The sequence below is a fragment of the Coregonus clupeaformis genome, unplaced genomic scaffold (genome assembly GCF_020615455.1).
Source record: "Coregonus clupeaformis isolate EN_2021a unplaced genomic scaffold, ASM2061545v1 scaf1439, whole genome shotgun sequence".
Lineage (NCBI taxonomy): Eukaryota > Metazoa > Chordata > Actinopteri > Salmoniformes > Salmonidae > Coregonus > Coregonus clupeaformis.
The window spans coordinates 83,783-101,629 of record NW_025534893.1 but is presented as its reverse complement, the minus strand read 5'-3'; the positions used below and the strand labels follow the sequence as shown (position 1 = coordinate 101,629).

Here is a 17,847-nt window from a genome sequence, read left to right as displayed (position 1 = left end):
AACTCAACTTGATCTTATGGAATACGAAGTATTACAGGAAATTACACCTGTGGCTTGACCCTCCATTATCAGTATTGGTAAGTAGATTTTCTGATAAGCATCTTTACCACTATAAACAGTGAAACTATTTTTGCCTCTTACCCAACTCTATAACATGATGCAACTCTAGGGTTCTCATCCCCAGCACAGGCAAACCACCTACCCAATCAAACAAACAGCAATCTGAAAATAAGCAGACAGAAACAGGTGAGTTACAGTCAAGAACATCCTTTTATTCAAGTGTTGCACTTTTCAAACTGTTTTTATTATTATGGAAAAGAAACTTTAATTAACACATGCATTTCACCATGGGCTCTGGGAGGCGTATTCCTGAGGGAGGGAAGCTGCACTGAGGGGCGCGGTGGGAGCTAGTGGGTGGGGGGGCAAGGCCAGCTGGGGGTTCACGCTACACAACACTAAACACGGCCCAACGCCCTACACACTTTAAAAACAAACAAACCCGAAGGAAAAGAAAAAGACGGATGGCCAGGGCCAGGGAGAGACAGAGCTCTCTGGTGCTGCAGGGCAAGATAGGTAGGGACCAACATTCTGCCCAAGCAAAGCACACACTGTGCAACCTGTTTGTCACTATGGCTTCTCGACTGTGGCGCTTTACTTGTCAAGGCTAATACTGCTGCTGGCTTCAATCACTTAAAATAAAAACGTGCATGTTCTTGTAGGAGTCAAGTAGTACTTCTATCAAGCCTGCTCTTGATTTTGCAGGTGGAATTTCAAGGTGCTTTAACTGTCTACGCCATGTCGCATACAGTGTATAGAACCATATGACTTTCGTCTGTAATTTTTCTCACTGTTCATTTGGGGTTATAGTAAATGGGTGTAATGTTGTGGAGTAATGTGGCTGGGTTCTCTTGATTGTGAATCTGAGCCTGCCAGTCTACCTGGGCTGGAGCCATTCCGTTATAAGGTGCTTAGAGTCATTTCAGGTACTTTTTTCACTTGTTTTAATAGCTGGTCTCATACAACCACTAGAAAGGTGCATCATTAAAAGGTCTCAATGCAGCATCGCTGCATAAGATATGAAAATCCAAATTCAGTAAAAAAAATAAATAGATAAAAAGAGTTACAAACGAACCTGCCTATTCTACCCCAGTTGCCATGCAGCTCCCTTGCCCATTCAGAGGGAAATTCCTATGTGTATTTTATCCCCACGGTGTGATGTCATCAAATGCATCCCAGTGAAAAACTAGGCTCCCTCACAGACCCTCTCCTCGCCACACCCCAAGAGCCCACTGGTGTAACTTGTTCACTTACATTAGCTGTTCAATGGAGAAGCTGAAGAGATCGGCATGGTATACAATGTGAAGCGTACAGACAAGAATAACATGTGAGCTAACTGCATTCTGCTCAGACAAAGTTTTGCTTTTTTTTTTACCCCTCCATTCAGAGAAAAGGGGTTTGGGGAGGGATAAGGAGACTACAGACTACTCCAGTGTCCAAGAGAGACAGAAGACAAGATACAGGAAGAGAAGCAAGACAGATTTGTTTTTTTGCTTTTCTTAATTATTCAACAATAAAAATAACTAAATCACACCAATTTCCTTTAGTACTATATATACTGCTTTGAAAAGCTTGAAGAAGGAGAGGAAATAGAAGAAATATGAAGGAGGGGACTTTTTTGAGACGGGCACTCAGGATTACAAGATGGAGTCTGTGAACAAAAGGCACTTTTTAGGGACAACCTTTAAGATGCTCTGATTCTAACACTACATCACCAAACAAATATTTAGAATAATTTACACTGCGGATTGGGAGTGGGTATGGAAGGGGGAAGGGTTCACTTCTTTGATTGAAACCTGCTCTCATCCTTTCTGTGCTCAAAATACACCTTATACTCCCTCACCTCTTGTTTGGGTTTGAGATAGGAGTCTACTAATCAACTAAACCTACCAAAATGTATTTCACATTACACCTCCCATCTCTCCAAACGCTATTAATCACTTTGTGGTTGAGCTAACACTTAGAAAAATGGATTCCATTTCCGATGCATCTCCCAAAATGGGGAAGATCTGATTACTTCGGTTGGTCAGTTTTAAACATGTCCACAGCTTAGAAAATTGCATTCAAGTTGGAATTCATCTGCTAAATAGGTCATGTTTTAGTCAGTTCTCTGGTGATACAGACATGGCCCAGATGTCCATTACGTCAGGCCTTTCCTCTAGTTCATCATCCCATTGTCAGGATAACCATCTAATCAAACTCTAAAGAACTGTTCTCTTCCTGCTATGGGATAAAGGTTGAAGAAAAATGCCTTTTGTCACAACCTTTTCATATAATGAACCCCTCCCCCCATTGGTAAATACAAAACGAGAAATAGAATAGAATGTTTCCTAAAATGTGCTTTATGGTAACACTTAATTTTGTTTATTACTATTTATGTATAATAGAGTTTGAATGTACTTTATTTCGTAAAAAGCACCAGTTTCATTTAGTGATATATATTTTTGTTTTGCTAAATTGTTCCTTCAGCCCTCCCAGATTTAGAAAACAAATCATTACAAATACCGTTTTTAAAGGAATAAGGAAGAAAAATAAAAACGAATTCTCAATTTACAAAGACTGGGATTTTTTTTTGTCTGCCCTGGTGTTTAGAGTCCCGGAGCATGTGGACTTAAAACAAAAAAATAGAGGGTTTAGCCTTTCTTTTCTCTTGACACCCTCAAACAATCTCTAACAGACAAACACAATGTATCTACCCAAGGCATTGCACATGGCTCAATCAACATACATACATTTTTTCAACAACAATACTTCCCAACCAAACAAGAAAGAATAACCGAAATCGAATCCGTTATTTTCCTTGACTACAATGTTACTTTATTGTTTGCTATATAAATCATGTATCTATAGTATTTGCCATGGACACTTTTTGCTATTAGATGTAGGTGTGGGTGTAGGGACGGGTACTTTTGCACTAATCAGCTGTTTAAGATGCATCAATTGACTGTGCCATGCTTCAAAAAATAACTAGACTGCCACAGAGCTTATTTTGCAAATAAAAAATGTATATATCTATAAATATATATGTGTGTATATATAAAGATGATTGCAATTATTCAGTGAGCTGTCACTGTTTTTCTCCCCAGACATAGCATTTCACCACCATTCACTATAGCTTATATGTGAGAAAAAGAACCTGAATTCATGTTTAACAAATTGCATAATGGGAATACAGAGGCACTTCCATAGATTAGAAAAGAAATCACCATAGCCATCATAATTCTTATTCAGCAGTGCTAGTTCTCTATCAAGCTGATGAGATAGTTGCCGTCTGGCAACATTGTTTCCCTGCAGTGAAGTACATGGCCAGGCAGTCCAGTTATTTTGTGAGGTTGGTGATTTGAGCTGATGTTCCTTAATAAAAAAATCACTTTCAAACTGAATCTTAGTAATGGTAGGAATTCAAATAAAAAGTGAATGATTAAAAACAAAAGGTTTCCTCAGAGATTGTTAAGACTTCCCTTTACAGTCAATCTGGCCTGGGCTGGGTGGTTGTGACTGCTACTTATACTGTAGGTTTGCATGTGATTGTGTGTGAGTTTGTCAAGTGGCGCTGTTCTAAGTGTGTTCATTTAATTTGTCCCTCTTGATTTGAAAAGGTTAAACTTTTGGCTGGTAAGGTATCTTTAGGGCAGTTTGATCTATAAGGGATAGGATGGGGAGCTGAGATCGTGTCAGGGAAAAGAGGCGACCATAACACCCTGCCAGACCATCTCAATATGGCCTCTGACCTCAACCCAGGCTCTCCTCCCCAAACATGGGAACAAATATGTCACATCATCATTTTGCTCCGCAGCGTGGCTCTCTGCTCTTGGAACAGGGGCAGTCTGGGAGTGTAAACAAAAAGGGTAAACTTCAGGGAGATGGGAGGGAGGTGGACTCTGGGCCCTCAGCAACCTAATGTCACTGTTTCACTACATGGTACTGAACACTGACTGGATCACCCTTCCTGGCAATACCACTCGAAGTCTCGCACCCACCCGCTGTATTTCTCAATAAGGTGCTGTCATTCAAACACAACATTTTAAAAAGCGGACAAATTCAGAGGGACAAGTCCAATAAGAGAAGAAACAAAAAATATAACAATTCTGTGCAAAAGGGAATATTACTACTGTAACTATGTAGTTCTGGGTGTTAATGCGTAGGCCTGTGTTTTAAAAAAAAAAGTATGTGGATGTGTGTTGGGTTCTGTGTCTACTACAAGGGGCTAAAAGAGTGTTCTGGAAACGTGTGCATAGCATGTGTTATAGACGTAATAACACCACTTGGGCCCGGTGTGTGTTTGTGTGTGTGTGTATATGTGTGTTGCAAATGGCATTCATCATTCAAATGAAAGTGGGTATACTTAGCACTTGATTATTGTGGCGGTTGTAGTTTTGCAAGAGTGAACTGGACGATTGCATTTAGCTTTCCTTGGGTTTGGGTTCTTCTGCTGGGATGCTGGTTAGAATGGAGGCCTTGGTGTTGCTGAACTGTGGGCTGAGACTTCTCATATCATGGTTTTTCCTCTTTCACTAATAATAACAATACAATCATAGGTACGCCTGTTTTCCCCCCATGCCATGTAGGTGTAATAGTGGACATGAGATTAGTGTTAATTCAGCTTGTAGTGCAACCTTTAGGATATGTTTTGGCATGGTTTCTGTTTTGTTAGTAGTGGGGCTGATTAGGTCAATGGTTATAAGACTGGGAAAGACTGGTCAATTGACAGTGTGTTGAGTGACAGGGAGACATCACAGTAGCATGGACTGCTACATATTTCACTGGAACCTAATGGGTTTGTTTGTGGGTGATTTGACAGTGGGGAGCGTACCTCATTTAAATTATGGCGTGTCTTGTGCCTTCAAGAGAGTGATTTGATGTCCCTTCAATTTCAATCCCCACTCCTACATCTGTTTTTTTCTGTGTGAAACAGGTGACTGTTGAACAGTCGATTTTCCCAGCCATTGCACAATGTGTCCTTGTTCCGAAGTAGAAGGTGACCTTTTTTCTCTTCAGGTTCCTCTTTTTGTGTTGCCGTGTTTTGCTGGTTCGGTGGTTTTGAGAGATGACTTCTTGTCCTCTGCCTCTCCCAAATCCTATGATCCTCCCGTCTTAAAAATGGGGGGTTCCCTCTGTTTAGGTAATTGGTTCCAGAGTTCCTCTACTAGTATCATGCTAAGATTTCCTGGGTTGCTTTACTTTTTATGTGAGACATAAGGATCGGAGGACAATTTCCTGTGGGTTATTTTTCTGTTTTCCATGTTTCAATTCCCGATTGTAAAGAAAGAATTCTAGTCGCTGGTTTGCAGACAGGTCATGTCAGAGGAACCAAGACTGTTAAATAGAAAAAAAGAGGACGTTGTTAAGTTCAGTATAAAATGTGTACCATTGAAAATAAGTAAACACCAAGTTCCACAATTGACCACTAGAGGCCCCCACATATTCCATACGCTAACAATGGTCAACAGTTGTCTGCCCCTTTTCGTATTGAGGAAACATAATAATAATAATATGCTATTTAGCAGACACTTTTATCCAAAGCGACTTACAGTCATGCGTGCATACATTTATTTATTTTGTGTATGGGTGGTCGCGGGGATCGAACCCACTACCTTGGCGTTACAAGCGCGTGCTCTACCAGCTGAGCTACAGAGGACCGCATGAGGAAATACTCCCAGCTATATTGACTGACTGTCCATGGCTGTACTGTACTGTACTGTACTATAGGGCTGTGGGAGTATCGTTTGGCTCTGCTGCTAATGGCTGTTGTTATTCCTGACTGGACTCAGAGTCCACAGGCAGCAGGGGGAGAGATGGCTGGCACTCCCTGTATTCAGATTGGGTTTCTCCCGCTCAGTGTGAAAAGAGAGCAGAAGTGGGTCGCCGGCCGGGATACGGCACCAGTCAACACAGGCCAACATTCTGGAAGTCGAGCATTGGAAACTCTGGGCCTCCGGGGAGGTGCCGTTTGTTCTGTTTGACTCTAACAGGTCGCCTGAATACCCCCCACTCCTGCCTCTTGCCCTCCCTCCTCCCCCCTCTTGCCGCAGGCTCTGTCCCAGCAGCCTATGGACTTCTTAACTCTTCCCCTGTCAGTTACACTATCTCTCTCTCTCACTCTCTCTCTCGCTCTCTGTCTATCTCCCTCTAACACTCTCTCTGGAATCCTTGGCAGTAGTGACCACCCTCTTTTCTAACCCACCCCTTCCTCCCCCCAGCATCCCCTCTCAAGTTCAAGTGGCTATGACATCATGTCTGGTTGCTGCGGGCAACCAGACAGTCGGGACGTGACTTCTATGAGGAGGGCTGTGCTGAAACTCTCCCTCTCTTTCACTATTTTTCTCCCTCTCGCTCGTTCTCCTGTTTCCTCTCTCCTCTGGCCGTAGAATCCCCTTGCTACCACCAGAGGGCACTTGGAGACCACATATCTCTGCCCTGGGAGGGATAGATCTATACAGGCCCTGCAGTCACAGCAAACAGACTTTTCACAAGGCCTTTGCACATTATTAATGTTTTGATAGAGCATTATGCTAACAATGTCATTACTGAGCTACATATGCAACCAATTAAAGCTCCCTATACAAATTTCATTTCTCCAGTGCAAACTAAAACCATACTGTAAATACAATATACTCAATAGCACAGAGCACTGGAGGGCTACACAGGAAGTGTGTGTGTGTGCGTGTATGTGTATCTGAATAGTTCTGAGTTTGTTCAGAAAGAGAGGGTAAAGAAGGGCCAAATAGCGTAGAGTTGGCACGGTGGTGTAAGGTGAGCCTCATGAGCGGGGTGGGTTAGTCAAACAGGGCATGTTACGAAGCTGGAGAGAGAGAGGCAAGACAAAAGTAAGAGTGAAGAAGAGGGGCAAAGTAAGAGTGAAGAAGAGGGGTGGTAGGAGGGAGAGAGAGAGTGAGCTGAGGGAGAGCATAGAGGGAGTGAAGCGAGGGAGTGTAGGGAGGGAGGGTGAGAGCAGCAGCAGGGGGCTTCAGATGGTTTCCATGTGGTGGGGAGGAGTGTGGAGCAGAGCTGGCTCGGGGCGGGTGTGGTTGGACACTAATGAGAAAAGTGCAGTCGGTAATGGAGGAGGCATATGAGCGAGAACCATTGCGGTGGAGAGAGGGAGAGAGAGCCCGCTGCCTGAGGGGTAGGCTCCAGATGGGCCAAATAAACAGTGAGAGGGCAGTTTAACACACACGGTAAACCACACACACGGTAAACCATACACACAAAAACACACATTCACAACAAATCATGGGATGAGGAGAGGGGAGAGGAAATACACCAGTAAGATTTAGGGAGTAGTTAGGCAGTTTGGGAATAAGAAATATTTTGGCTTGTATCCATTCACCTAAGTAAGTTTCCTGAGTTGGGCCGATAATCTCAATGAAAACAGACAGGTTTCCTACACACAAAAAATACACGTGCACGCACACCACACATGAAAACACGCACGAAAGCACATACTCACACACCGTGGAAAGCAGCAGAAAGCGCTAATGTGCTAATGTAGTAGTTTGGTAGTGTTGGTACTAGTGCTGATGAGAGTGACCTGCTTTACAAGTAAGGCCTTGATTCAATCCATAGCGCTGAAGAGCTGTGCAACAGCGCGATAGAAATGTAAAGGCAATGTTCCCACGTTAGCGGAGACTGCAGTCATGGTAAACGCTGCATACGTCGATTCAATCGGAATTACCTTTCACTTTCAATCGCGAACTTCAGCGATACAGATTGAATCGAGCCCTAAAGCTGTGTGCTAGGGGCTCACCTGTGTCTGCTGCGGGATGTTCAAAAAGTTGTTGTCCCGTGATCCGATGCTGACAAACCTGTTGGGAGCTGTGGCCCCTGACGTGGAGTAAGCTGCAGACAAAGACACAGAAAGAAGGGATGGTCAAACCATTTCAGCACAAACCACAGCCTGTGTTCAATAAAAAAAATTAACAGAGCATTGTACTTAAGTTTCATAACAATTTCAGAAAATACTGCTTTAAGCTCTCAACCTGACATCACACATAGAATTGTTACTGTAAGTCCCCCTAAGCATCATATAGTAGGGCTACTGAACTGAGCTGGACCTCTCCAAACCATAACTCTGTTCCCATTGGGGTTAAAGGTTGAAGCAAATTTAGGGCAGTTTGAGGTCAATATGGACTCCAACACAAAGGTATTTATTACAAACCCTTCTAACGTGAGGAATCTGATAGTGGAAAGTTACTGTAGTGTGTGTGTAGTGTGTGTAAGTCTGTATTATTTAGCAGCATGGAGTAGAACCCTTTCCACAAAGGGGACATGGAACCCAAAAGAGTTCTACCTGGAACCAAAAAGGGTTCTCCTATGGGGATAGCCGCAGAACCCTTTTGGAACCCTTTTATCTAAGAGTGTATATGTCCTCATGTTTGAGAATCAGTAACATAGATAAAATACATAAAAGACTTGAGACACTGATTGGGGGGGTTGAAAAAATTAATAAAACAAAACAAAAAATCGGAAATATAAAAAACAGAAGAATAAAAATTTAAAAAGTGCTCCGTCCAGTGCCCCTCCTGTCATAGGTGAGAAACATTCCCTTTTGGCAGACACGCCCCATAGCTAGACACACCCTTCTACTGGACACACCCCTTCAGTCTAAAACTGCACATACATAAGCAGAACTCCATATCTGACCTTCAAAGCAACAACACCACCAACTCAGTAAAAAAATTTAATAAATCAATTCAACAAAAAATCGAATATAACTCCAAATACTATTTTCATGTTTGGATATTTTTATGGGGAATGGCAGATTAACTGGAGCATGATGTTTTGGAGTCCACATAAACTGCCCTAAATATGTGCCATTAGTAAAAAATATGTGATTTAGAGAGAGCAATTGACAAAAGGAAATGGATCCAACTCTATTTCTATTTTAGACTACTTCCGATCTCAAATGACATCTCGGGGGCTGGCCACATGAGTTAAATAAAACATATAAACGGAGGAAAACCAGGATGTCACTCTGCTGCGTCAACATCTGTGAGCACAGAGGCACAGGGGTATGGAGAAAGGGGTAGTGTCATTCAAGGAAGGGCTCAGGATGGGCCTAATATAGAGCCCTGGAGGACACCACAGAAGGGTCATCAGAGGAGAATGTTGACAGGCTTCTGTCATAACTCTAGGGTCTGTATGATCCCAGACTGTGAAGGAGGTGAGAGGTGAACTGGCTGTTGGGGGAGCGGGCAGAGGATGGATGGCCAAGGCCCTAAGATACAGAGAAGGAGGGGCAGCTCCAGTAAAAAAAAATGTTTGGGGTGGTTTTGGTTTTGGTTCTGATTTGGTCTGTGGGGTCACTTACACGGAGATGTGGGCGAGGTCAGTCCGCCGTCGGGAGGCGTGCTGCTGGATTTAGAGTCGGACATGGGGAGGGGCACTGGGCGGGCCACTGGGGGAGGTGGAGGCAGCAAGAAGGAGCCCGGCATTTTGCTCTGGCCGCTCCCGTTTGGCTGCGGACAACACAAACAGGGTCAGGAGGGCGACATGTGACAACCCGCACACGGCATGACAGGACGCAGCTCCAGAGACCAGGTCAAAAAAATATCCATGATGGGTGGTGGGAGAGGTGGGGGTGTTGGAAACAACAGCCAAACGAATGATGTATGTGCATTGCGTCATTTATGGAGGTGTAAAAAATAATAATCACCACAAGGGTTGATAGGGGATTTGGAGCGGAGGGGAGTTCTGGGGTGGTCCGTGGTGAAGGGGTGAGTGGGAGGGGGGTGAGAGCACAATTGGTGGTGGGGTTTGTCCATAACATGGCAACAAATCAAAACATGGGAAAAATACTCTACTAAAAAACACAACACCAACAACACGCGAAATAATCATTACAATAAAAACGGAAGACAGAACATGTATGCTCGATTGAAATGTGCTGTGATTGTAGGCTTTCGTGCTGATGATTACATAATCTGAGGGGGTGGGCGGAGCAAAAGAAAAAAGGGAACCTTAGGGTCTGGAAGAGCACAGGACAAAAAACAAGGAAAAAAGATTAAGTACAGAAAACCCTGGACCAACAGGAAATTGTCAATAGTAGTATTTTGCTTTCTCTCCTCACTGGTGCAACAGTTTGGCAATTGGCTGAAGTTACTTTCGTAAACTTAGATTGACTTTTTTTCTTCACAAAGTCAACCCTGTTTCCTTACCTTGCATACTACATAACCTAAAGGTTTTCATGTTTTTCACTGTTACAGTTTTACTCCTCTATCATCATACTGTATCTATACTTCATTATAATGTGTGATTAACAGCAAATGGTGCCAGCAAGTGATGAAACACAAACAGACCTGTGCTCTCTATCTCAGTACTGTACTCAGTGTAGTGTTTACACAGGGAAACACAGTACATGTCTATAGAGTATTAATAATCACCACTTCATTTAGTCATGCTTGTGTCATTTGTATGGCCACACATTAGATGTTCGTGAATTCTATTCTTACTGCCTTCATTGGTCTTTTGTTGTGCCCATGTGTGATTACATTAGTGTACAAGTGGTTGGTATCACTCAGCCACTGAACTCTCCTCTTACATCAAACCTTACCTGGCCTCCAGACTGTCCCGAGCCATCAGCGCAGACAAACTGCACAAATTCCTTCAGGGGGTCCTGTCCAGGATGGTGGTGGTAGCGGATGGTGGGGTGGGTGAAGTACGGGCTGGACTGCTGGATGATGGAGGGGGAGGGGAAGTGCAGGGCAGAGGCTGAGGCACGGGGGCTCCCTGAGAAGAGACATACGTTAGTTAGATAGATGAAAGGAGGGAGAGTGAGTGAAAGAGAAATAGAGATAAACAGCGAGACATGCAGTTCAGCAGTGAGCACTTACAAGGGCTTTTAGTGTAACAGTCAACGGTGGCCACATCTTAAGACCCAGGGACAGGTACATTGAGTGACATCAGTCCAAATAAGAGTTTCATTTCATCAAATCATGATAGATTGAGGGTGAAAATGTATTACAAGAAAGAATGAGGCTTTACAGGAAATGCTTATTTCACTGTATGAACAGTATGGGCATTGGCCATAATATTTTATAAATCACTCCACTAAATCTGTACTGTTTTCATGAGGCAACTCCACACATTCCACACACCCATACACATAAACAAGCACACAAACGCAATGGTCTACATTACAAAAGCAGTCCCCAAACCACACAAAAAAGAAAAAGCACAAACAGATTATTGAGCACTGTCTTAAATTAGAACGTCTTAATGCCTGTGCGTCTGTGTGCTGTTTTGTGGGTGTGATTCACAGGCGCCACAGCAATTTGGCATTCAAATAGGCAAGCTGCTTTCCAACGATCCTCTATGACAAGACTAATCTTTACGTTCACACTGTACGTGTGAGTTTATGTGCATGTGTTAGTGGTCTACACTTGCATGATTTCTATTTGGTTGTGTGCAGGTGTGGGGGTTTAAATGTCCGGGTGTTGCTGCGTCTGTAAGGGAATACAAAAGCTCTCTTTTGTGCCTGCATGAGAGGGTGAGAAAGTATCTCGCTTTAAGTCACCCAGCCGAGCTGAATATGGAGACTGAGGTGTGAGCGAACGTTTGAATCGGACACAAAGCCCTCTCTGTCAGATGTATATCCATTACTAAATCTCCTTGATTTGTATTAGCGGGGCGCACCCCTCCCTCTTTCTTCTGGTGTGCCAGTCTACCCCCTTTAGTGTTGCCCCACCCAGCAGGGCCTCCAGCTGCCCACATGAGGCTGCCAACTCCAGTGTGTTACCCCAGACAGGGCCCTGTGCCCCCCAGCCAAGCAGTACCTCGCTCCCTGCCAGGCTCCATGCTACCCCGGTGGAGCCGTCTCCCTGCTCCTTTAGTCCCCCTTAATCCCATTAGAGACTGGGCTAGGGCCAATATCTCGGGGGGGGGGGGGGGGACCCCTATACCCCAAACCCCCCCACCCCCATACCCCCTGGATCTACCACACAAAACAACAACAACAACAACAATGCAGTAAACACTTTCACACAGGCATGGGAATGACATACATAACTAGTTTGTTGAAGAGACAAAATACAGTGCTCCATTCAGTTGAGTATTGTCAAGGGAGCGTTGCCGAACTGCTCCAGAGGCAGAGTACACTCTTCGGAAAAAAGGTGCTATCTAGAACCTAAAAGGGTTCTTCGGCTGTCCCCATAGGATAAACCTTTGAAGAACCCTTTTGGGTTCCATGTAGGACCCTTTCCACAGAGGGTTCTACGTGGAACCAAAAAGGGTTCTCTCTGGAACCAAAAAGGGTTATCCTATGGGTACAGCTGAAGAACCCTTTTGGAACCCTTTTTTCTAAGAGTGTAGGAGGCAATCTCAGCATCTCTGAGGTAGATGTCATTCCACGGTGGTCAACCTCACTGCTTCTGATCAATTTAGGAACTTTTAGCTTTGAGTTGGGAGTTCAGATGAGTTGAGATGCTCATCATCTATGGTGAACTGTTCACAGAAACCCTTCACAATGACTTGCTTTGAGCTCTTAAGAAATGACTTCAGAACTGCTGGTTCATAGTGATGATACGATTGAGAATGCAAATGTCCCAGTTACAGCCCTGTGGCAACTGTTGATATCTGATTTTATCATGAGATCCTTGTCTACGCCCCCAGGGGGTTGAAATAACCACTGGCTCACACAATGACTCTGTTCCACTGCCAGACACAATAACAGTAAGCTCTTCACACACTCCCTAGGTTCCCCTACCATAGGCGTCTCAGTCAGAGAGAGAGAGAGAGAGAAGAAAGAGAGGAGAAGAGAGAGATAGATGACTATAATAATTGTTGGTGAACAGCATAAGTATAAAGCATTTTAAGGGAAATTGCAAGACATTGTCAGCCGTGAGCCAGGAGAAATACTCAGTACAAGAACAAATGTCTGTTCTAAAAATACAGTACTCATGAGAATGTAGGGCTGTACACCAAGTTTCAGGCTCTGTATAATAACGTTCTGAAGCCAATGAACCATGTGCCCTTCAAGAACTAACTACATGTGCCGGATTAAAGACCATAGTCATGGGTCGGGGCAGTGTGGCTCGGGGAGGTGGTGATCAGAGAAATGGAGGTATAGAATGGAGGCTCTTCACTCAGTCACCCAAGCACTCAACCACAGACTGACAGAGACTGATCTCTTTACAGGGAATAGGAAGTAACAACTGTATGTTATACTCTAGCTTATATTCTGTGCCTCAGGCTTCTTTAAAAACATAGCTCTACTACCGTTGTCCCTCACAGGGTGGGACAGCAGAGCCTTCCCCTATGGACACCACTCACTGCCACCCCTCCACTGGGTCTGGGTCAGGGGATGGGGGATGGGCAGGGGGGTTGGGGGGGCTGTCAGGGGGGTCTCACCTGGTCTCACTCCCGCCAGCATTGGCAGCGGGTGGTGGGTGAACGCCATGCGAGGCGACCTCGTCTGCTGCGACAGGGCGCTGAAATCGAATTTCCCCGGCTTCTTAAGAGAACCAGGCGAGGAGAGTCCTGGCAAAAATGGGATCAACAAAATGGCAGAACAGAGACGTGGGTTTAATGAACAGGCTGGTGGCTATTTGCTCTATCAAATCAACTTAACTGTAGACTTAAATTTAGACTTAAGATTTATACTTAGACTTATTTTTAGAATCTTTGATGGATTTTATAATTGTGATCTACTGAAATCAATGGATCGATTGATTACACTGATGGATCAACCTCTCTCTCTCCATATCTCTGTTTGTGTACGGTCTCTGTGCTGTAGCATGTCTATCAGACCCAGGGTAGAGTAAAGTGGGGGTCCAGGGGGTGGGAGTTGTTTTGAAGCAGCGCAGGGTGGGGTGGGGGGTTCAGAGGAAGGTGATGGGGGTGAGGAGGGGGTCCGGGGGGCTTGGGGCACAGTGTCAGAGGGGAGGGAGAGCTGGGAAATGCAATGGCATTATAATTGCTGCCACCATTGGAGTATATGAGCGACAGACATTATTCTGATCACTGGCATTCTACTGTGCCTTGCTATGGGAACTGGTCCTCTGCGTGGAGTCCATGAGCAAGCTTCCAATTCCCAACCTCGCCATTGGTAGTGCTGGTCTCAGGGTATAGGAGGACAATGAGAATCAAATAAAAAACCACAACATCCCACCACCAATCCCACACCAGCAGTGATCTCAGCACCCAGCATCCCTATAGACAGCAGGACCTCCAGCTGTATGACAACACTGTGAATACATCCTCCCTCCCACACACCCTACAGCCTGCACTTGTTAACATGCCTGTTGACAAGGAGTGTGATTTTGGACTGCTTCAAAACTAGGCCAGAATGTGTGTAGCTATATTCAGATATACTGTAGCTGCAGCCTGCCAACAGATATATCAATATGTCCTTTAATTTACTGGCCTACTGCTTGTAAGTCATTCTGTCAGTTGTATGTAACTCTGGGCTGGTGGGAGGGAGGCTCGGCTGCATTGTGTTAATGCATCTCCCTCAGATATGGTAGATACAGAACACACACACACACAAGCTGTTCAGTCAGGGTGGCAAGCAGACGGCCCAACGCCAATGAAGGATGGATGGAAAAGGGGAGAGAGAGTGAGAGAAAGTAAGGGAGTGGAAGAGTGACGGCATAGCCTGCACATATATTTAACAACATATCAATGTGTCCTCCTACTTCTATAAATGTCAGTTGAGGCTTCAGGACTCTATGAACTATTCCCCAGTTTGGTAAAAACAGGCACACTAAGTATAGGCCAGCCTTACCAACTGGCCCAGAAACATGGCCAAAGTGTGTAAGAGCTACAGAGTAAAGAGACTGTTTTATGATCAAGGCCTCATGAGGCAGGGTTTGAGGGAAATTATTTTTATGTATGGTAATCGGAACAGGCAATTTAGAATTTTAGGGTTTGTGACCATTGCCAAGTGGTGTGTTTGACCTCAGGGAGCCACAATATCTAAAGAATGAAATTAAGTCTTGGAGAGAATAATTATAAAAATAAAAATACTTTTGCACTCAAACACACACATGCATGTCCTGAGTCACAAACATATACTGCAGTTTGTGACATTATGTGCATACATACTCAATACACACACACACACAATTATATTTAACAAATTCACAAACAGAAAAACAACCCTGACTAGCAAGAAGTCCCATAAAAGACTAAACGACACATATTCACTCAAATAAAACAAACACATCAAATAAAAGGGGATCATTTCAGTACGGCCCTGGGAGATGCTGAAATAGCTTTTACAAGCTGAGCATATAAACTCTAACGGGGCAGCCGTTCAGAAAGACGTTTTTGAAGTGTTACTTGGGAAACATTTGATCACAACAATTACCCATAATGCTTCTGACTGCAACGTTGCAGCTGGGCCTGCATGGGCATTGCTCAGTATAGAAATGGGTAGGCGGGCACGTATGTTCTGCTAGGCAGGAATGTGTGACACCAAGTGGGAGTGGGGAGTGTGATGATCCATTTGGTGGCATGGTATTAATGATGATAAAAACACAGCATGGCACTCTGGTACGCTCCATTAACACTTTTTACTTGAAGAGGATTGGAACATTAAAATAGAAATGTGCCTCACCCAGTGAACCCCTACTGGCTATATGAGACAAATGTTCAGGGTGGACATGCTGAATATAACCACCAAGGCTAAAGGGGGATTGGGCACTCTGTGATAGGTTTTGTGTGTGTGTGTGTGTGTCTGTGTGTGTGTCTGTGCGTGTGTGTGTGTGTCTGTGTGTCTGTATGTTTGCTTGCGCCCGTTTGTATGCGTGAGCGAGTGCGGTCGATTGTTCTGCGTTAATTCTCTGTCCAACTCCTGGCACATGGCTTTGGCAGACTGGCAGCCAATCAACTGCTCCCATGACCCTCCAGTCTCGCCACGCTAACAAGCTGGCTGCCACACAAACCCCTAACTGTCAGAGGACCGTGCCCCCACCCCCCACCCTCCCCACAACCAGGAAGAAGAACACAGACATACAGACATATATACATAGCGCTCACTCTCATCAACACACATACACATCATCAAAAACACAATGTTCCCTACCACAATTATCTCCTTCAGCAAGCTATCTCAGACCAATACGTTGACTACAGTACAGTGATGGGCTGAGCATGAAATAAAGCGAGAGAGGAGAGGGAAACAACCAATGAAAATGCATAGAGGCGTATCAATGTCCCCTCAGCAGGCACCGGAGACAGCAGAGCAGGAGACAGCAAAAGTAATGATGAATTACATGATCGCCTCATATGCCTCAGAGCCTTCCATTCAGGTAGTGAATCACCTTTGGAGGGGAGCTGAGGCCCTCTCCCCATCCTCCTCCTCCCCCTACACCACCAACACCACCACCATCACCAGAACAGATGTCTGCTGTAACCCAGTAGCTCCCATTGCTGTAGACACATGGAGGCACCATCTGGACCGGAACGCTGCTACTCTCCAGATTGGGAGTGTGTGTGTGTGTGTATGTGTGTGTGTTTGCACACGTTTGTGTGTGTATGTGGAATATTTTAGAGACAGACGGTGCCTTGTGCCTTGACGGCACACCTGAGTGCATTTAGTCTTGTTTGTTTGTGTTGTATTCCTCTTCCTGTCCTGTCTGTTGGAGGCGGTGTCCTCTGTTGAGTGAGGCTATGACAGGTGGGAGGGCACGGAACAGCACCGCCTCAATAACTGACTGGGTGAAGCATCTCACAGCAACTCAACAGGAGACAGGGCCTCATTCTCTAATCTCTACCCACTCTCACAGGGCTCTACCGCTACAACAAATTGGAGCACTGATGCATGTGTTGCTGACTAAATTACAAATTACTGCAATTCAAAATTATTTTGCAATATCAATTAAATGAAATTAGAATTTTGAATGAGCGACTGCAAAAAGTGTGCAAAAAAAACATTAAATCAATTAAACATTGAAATCAATTAAACAAATTAACAATAGGTTACAGTTTCCTGGCAGCCTGAATCGGAAAAGATAAAAGCCTAATCAAGCCCTCCACCTTGAGCAAGTGGACACAGTGTTTGAGAGGTAGTAATAGACTTGGTGAAGCTACTGGGTTACCAAAAGGCTTTGGTGATTCCACAAACCACAACAGATATCTGGGAAAGAAACAAGAACAACCCAACAGCAGGGATGGAGAGAGGGATGGAGAGAGGGATGGAGAGAGGGATGGAGAGAACACTCTCGCTAGGAAGTGTGGAAAAATAGACAAGCAGAGAGACAGAGAGAGGCATACAGTACAAGTTGAGGGTGGCATGAGTTAAGGTACAGTATAGATTATAATACGTATATACAAGTGCAATGTTTTCTAACCATGGTAAGGAAACTGCACGCCATCGTTTTCATGCTTTATCTTCCTCTCTTGCACACTGGCCAAATGGTGCTGCACTGGAAGTCCAAACAGGAGAGAAGGGCACAGTTAACAATGGAGGAGGGGGAATTAGCAGTGTGGAACGTTAACCACAATCCACTCAGTTGAAGACATGAGAGCTAAGTACAGTATGACTGACATGTAATGAAATAAGAACAGTGGCACAATTATAACTATTATGTTGTTATAATGTGTTTGTAAATGAACGGTGTTCATATAGAGGCCACATTAAATCAGACACATTTTACAAATACATTCACTGCTCTCCCTCCACTTTTCCCATAGGCCACCAATAGAATAGGAGGCTTCTGTGAGGGCTGGGGGTGGAAAGGGATGCATAAATGAATGTAATCAATAGGGAACATGACATCAATTCATGAACATGATCTATTATAGAATTGAATTGATAATTGAGAGACGATATTAACTATACTATAGGGA

The 17,847-nt window shown here is 44.3% G+C and overlaps 1 protein-coding gene across 11 annotated transcripts in view; it reads right to left on the bottom strand.

The window, feature by feature from the left end:
• Positions 1 to 251: 251 nt before the first annotated feature.
• The window catches only part of nfixb (nuclear factor I/Xb), an 82,284-nt gene continuing 64,688 nt past the window's right edge, over positions 252 to 17,847 (bottom strand). For 3 of the 11 annotated variants that reach the window (XM_045218207.1, XM_045218205.1, XM_045218212.1), the window contains 6 exons: positions 17,349 to 17,423; positions 13,405 to 13,533; positions 10,598 to 10,785; positions 9,368 to 9,515; positions 7,805 to 7,896; positions 252 to 5,373 (listed from right to left, as the gene is read on the bottom strand). In XM_045218207.1, the coding sequence (XP_045074142.1) occupies positions 5,359 to 5,373; positions 7,805 to 7,896; positions 9,368 to 9,515; positions 10,598 to 10,785; positions 13,405 to 13,533; positions 17,349 to 17,423 (647 nt within the window). In that variant the 3' untranslated portion in view covers positions 252 to 5,358. The remainder of the gene's footprint in view (positions 5,374 to 7,804; positions 7,897 to 9,367; positions 9,516 to 10,597; positions 10,786 to 13,404; positions 13,534 to 17,348; positions 17,424 to 17,847) is intronic. The other 8 variants (XM_045218214.1, XM_045218206.1, XM_045218215.1 and 5 more) reach the window with 6 other exon arrangements.